Raw genomic sequence first — 4,151 nt, 5'->3', positions numbered from 1 at the left:
GAAGGGAGAGAAAGAAGAGGACAGAGAGAGAGGAGAGAAGAGAAAGGGAGAGGGAAGAAAGAAAGAGAGAAAGGGGAGAGAGGGGAGAAGGAAGAAGAAAAGAGAGGAGAGAAGGAGGGAGAAAGAGGGAGAGAGAGAAGAGGGAAGAGAGAGAGAAAAGAGAGAAAGAGAAAAGAGAAAAAAGAGGAAAGAAAAGGAGAAGAGGAAGAAAGAAAGAAGAGAAAGAAGAGAGAGAGAAGAAGAAGAAAGAAGGGGAAGGGAGAAGGGGGAGAAGGAGAAAAGAGAAAAAAGAGAGGGAAGAGAGAGGAGAAGAAGAGAGGGGGGCAAAAGAGGAGAGAGGGAAAAGGAAGAGAGCAGAAAGAAAACAGAGAGGAGAGAGAGAAGGAGAAAAGAAAGAGAGAGAGAAAAGGGAGGAAGAGAGAGAGGAGGAAGAAAAGAAGAAGAGGAAGAGAGGAAAGGGAAAGGAAAAAAAGAAGGAAAAGAGGGAAGAAGAGGGGAGAAGGGAAAGGAGAGAGAGAGAAAAGAAGAGAGGAGAGGGAAAAGGAAGAGAAGAGAGAGAGGGAGGAAGAAAAAAGAAAAGAGAAGAAGAGGGAAAAAGAGAGAAGAGGGAGGAAGAGAAGAAGAGAGAGAGGGAAGAGAAGAGGAGGAAGAAGAGAAAGGAAAGGGAAGAGAAAGAAGAAGAGAGAGAAAGAAAAGAGAGAGAGGAGAGGAGAGGAGAGAGAGAAAAAGAGAGAGAGAAGAGAAAGAAGGGAAGAGAAGAGAAAAAAAAAGAGAGGAGAGGGGAAAAGAAAGAAAAGGAGAAGAAGAGAAAGAAGAGAGGGGGAGGAGGGGAGGAGAAGAGAAGAGGAAGAGGAAGAAAGAGGAGGGAGAGAGAGAAAGAAGAGAGAGAAGAGAGGAAGAGAAGAAAAGAGGAAAAAAGAGAGAAGAAAAGGAGAGAGAAGGAAAGAAAGAAGAAAAAAAAGAAGGAAGGAAAGGAGAGGGAGAGGAGAGAAGGAGAGAGAAAGAGAAGAGAGAGAAGAAGAGAGAGGAAGGAAAGAGAGAGAAAGGAAGGAGAAGAGAGAAGAGAGGAGAGAGAAAAGAGAAAGAAAGAAAAGAGAGGAGAGGAGAGGAGAAGAGGAAGAAGAGAAAGAAAGAGGAGAAAAGAGAGGAAGGAAAGGAAGGGAGAAGGGAGGAGAAGAGGGAAAGGGAAAGAGAGAAGGGAGAGAGAAGAAGAAGAAGAGAAGAGAAGAAGAGAGAGGAGGAAGAAGAGAAGAGGAGAGAAGAGAAGGGAGAAGAGAAGAGAGAGACGAAAAAAGGGGAAAGAGAGAAAAGAGAAGAGAAGGAAAAAAGAGAGAAGAAGAAGAGAGGGGGAGGAGGGGAAAGAAGAGGGAAGAGAGAGAAAGAGGAAGCCAGAAGAGAAAGAGGAAGGAGAAGGGGAGAGGAAAAGAAGGGGAGAAGAGAGAAGAAGAAGAGAGAGAGGAGAGAGAGAGGAAGAGAGAGAGAGAGAGAAAGGAGAAGAGAAGGAGGGAGGGACAGAGAGAAGGGGAGAGAAGAAAAAGAAAGAGAAGAGAGAGAGAAGAAAGAGAGAGGAAGAGAGAGAAAAAGAGAAGAGAGCAGAAGGAGGGAGAGAGAGAGAGGAGAGAAAGAAGAGAAAGAAAGGGAGAAGAGAGAGGAAAGAGAAAAGAGAGAAAAGAAGAGAGAGGAAAAGAGAGGAGAGAAAAGAAGAGAGAAAGAAAGAGGGAAAGAAGAAGAGGAAGAGAGAGAAAGAGAAGAAGAAGAAGGAGAAGAAAAAGAGAAGAGAAAAGAAGAAGAGGGGGGAAAGAAGAGAGAAGAAAGAGAAGAGAGAGAGAGAGAGAGAGGAGAGGAGAAAGAGAGAGAAGAGGGGAGAAGGAAGGGGGAAGAAAGAGACCAGAGAGAAGAGGGAAAGGGAGAGAGGAAAGAAAAGGAAGGGAAAGAGGAGAAAGAGAGAAGAGAGAGAGAGAAGAAGAGAGGACAGGGAGAAAAGGAAAGAAAAAAGAAAGAAGAAGGGAGAGAGAAGAGAGAGAGAAAGAGGGAAGAGGGGAGAGGAAAAGAGAGGGGAAGGAAGAGGAGAGAGGGGAAGAAAGAGAAAGAGAAGAAGAAGAAAGAAGAGGAGGAGAAGGAAAGAGAAGAGAGAAGAGAGAGGAAGAGAGAGAAGGAGAGAGGGAGAAAGAAAAAGAGAGAGAAAGAGAGAGAGAGAGAGAGAAAAGAAAAGAGAGAGAGAGAAAAAGAAAGAAAGAGAGAAAGAGAAAGAAGAGAGAAGAGAGAAGAGAGAAGAGAGAGGAGAGAAGAGGAGAGAGGGAGAAAAAGGAGAAGAGGAGAGAAGAGAAAGAGGAAGAGGAGAGAGGAAGGAAGAAGAAAGGGAGGGAAGAAGGGAGGGAAAGAGAAGGGAGAGGAGAAGGGAGAAAGAGGGAAGAGAAAGAGAAGAAGAAGGAGAGAGGAAAAAGAGGAAGAAAAGAGGAAGAAAGAGAGGAAAAGAGAGGGGGAAAGGAGGAAAGAAGAGAGAAGAAAGACAGAAGGGAGAAGAGAAGGAAAGAGAAGAAAGAAGAAAGGACAGGAGAGGGGGGGGGAGAGAGAAGGAGAAGAGGGAGAGGAGAGGAGAGAAAAAAGAGAGAGAGAAAGAAAGAAGAGAGGAGGGAGAGAAGAAGAGGAAAGAGAACAGAGAGGGAAGGAGGGGGAGAGAGAGAAGAGGGAAAAGAGAAGGAAGAAGGGAAAGAGAAGAGAGAAGAGAGAGAAAGAGGGGAGGGAAAAGAGAAGAGGAGGGGAGAGAGGAGAAGGAGAGAAGAGAGAGAGAAGGAAAGAGAGAAGGGAAAGGAAAAAGAGACAGGAGAGAGGAGAGAGGAGGGGGAAGAGAACAAAGAGAAGAGAGAGAAGAAAAGAAAAAAAGGAAGGAAAAAAGAGAAAGAAGCAGAAGAGAGGAAAAAAGAGAGAGAAGGGGAGAAGAGAAAGAAAGAGAAGAGCAGAAAAGGAAAGAGAGAGAAAGGGGGAAGGGAGAGAAGAGGGGGAGAGGGGAGGAGAAAGAAGAGAAGGGAAGAAAGGGAGAGAGAGAAGAGCAAGAGAGGCAGAAAACCAGAAAAGAAAAAGAGGGAAAAAGAGAAAGAGAGAGAAAAAAAGAAGAGAAGAAGAAGAGAGGAGAAGAGAGAAGAAGAGAAAGAAGAGAGAAGGAAAAAGAAGAAAGAGGAGGAGAAGGGAGAAGAGAAGGAGAAAGAAAGAGGAAGGAGAGGAAAGAAGGAGAGAGAAGAGGGAAAGAGAGAGAGGAGGAAAGAGAAGAAGAAAAAGAAAAAAAGAGGGAAGAAGAGAAGAGAAGAAGGGAAGAAAGGGAGAGAAAAAGAGAAGAAAGAAGGAAGAGAACAAAAAGGAGAAAGAGAAAAAAGAAGAGAGGGGAAGGGAAGAAAAGGAAGAAGAGAGAAGAAGAGGAAGAGAGGAGAGAAGAAGAAAAAAAAGAGAGGGAGAGAGGAAAGGAGAAGGGGAACAAGAGAAAAGAGAGAAAAAGAGAAGAAAGGGGAAAGAAGAGGGGGAGGACAGAAAGGAGAGAAAGAAAGGGAAAAGAAAGAAAGGGAGAAAGGAAAAGACCAAGAAGAGAAAAAGAAAGAAAGGAGGGAGAACAGAAGAAAGAAAAGGAAGAACAGAGGAAGGAAGAGGAAAAAAGAAGACAGGAAGGAGGAGAAAGAGAAAAAGAAAAGAGAGAGAAAAGAAGAGAAGAAGAGAAGGAAAAGAAAGAGAAAGGAAGAAGAAAGGAAAAAGAATCCCCCAGAGAGGATCAGGGAGGATCCAGAAAAAGAGAGAAGAGCAGGAAAGAAAAGAAGAAGGTGGAAAGAGAGCAGAGGGGGAGAAAGAAGAAAGAAGAAGGAAAAGGAAGAAGAGAAGAGAAAAGAAGGAGCCATTTTTGCATAGCAACATTTTCCAGCAACTTCCACAAAGGAGAAAAACCTTCTTACAATTGAGGAATCTTCAGAAAACATGATATCAAGACTTTATACTCTACAGCATGGAAAACAGCCCTTGTACAAGACTGAATAGTGAATTGTTATTAGTGCTTTGTTACATAAATCATGTGCTAAAACCTGTTTGTGTTGTTTCTAGTTCAAGAGAAATTACAGTTGTTAGTCATATCATGGGAAGTGGTCATGTGAAGCTATTGCTTAAACATCAAG

The 4,151-nt window shown here is 43.5% G+C and overlaps 1 protein-coding gene across 1 annotated transcript; it reads left to right on the top strand.

Annotated features, from left to right (window-relative positions):
- Nucleotides 1–221: 221 nt before the first annotated feature.
- On the top strand, nucleotides 222–3,485 carry LOC129701942 (uncharacterized; the record flags this gene model as incomplete). The annotated part of the gene is made up of 3 exons (XM_055643387.1): nucleotides 222–299; nucleotides 1,232–1,279; nucleotides 3,420–3,485. Coding segments are annotated over 3 exons (192 nt in total), but the record flags the coding sequence as incomplete, so codon positions are not given.
- Between the last annotated feature and the right edge of the window lie 666 nt (nucleotides 3,486–4,151).

Source organism: Leucoraja erinacea, chromosome 12 (genome assembly GCF_028641065.1).
Source record: "Leucoraja erinacea ecotype New England chromosome 12, Leri_hhj_1, whole genome shotgun sequence".
Classification (NCBI taxonomy): Eukaryota; Metazoa; Chordata; class Chondrichthyes; order Rajiformes; family Rajidae; genus Leucoraja; species Leucoraja erinaceus.
Note: the sequence above shows the minus strand (reverse complement) of the source record. Positions and strands in the feature narration are given on the sequence as shown.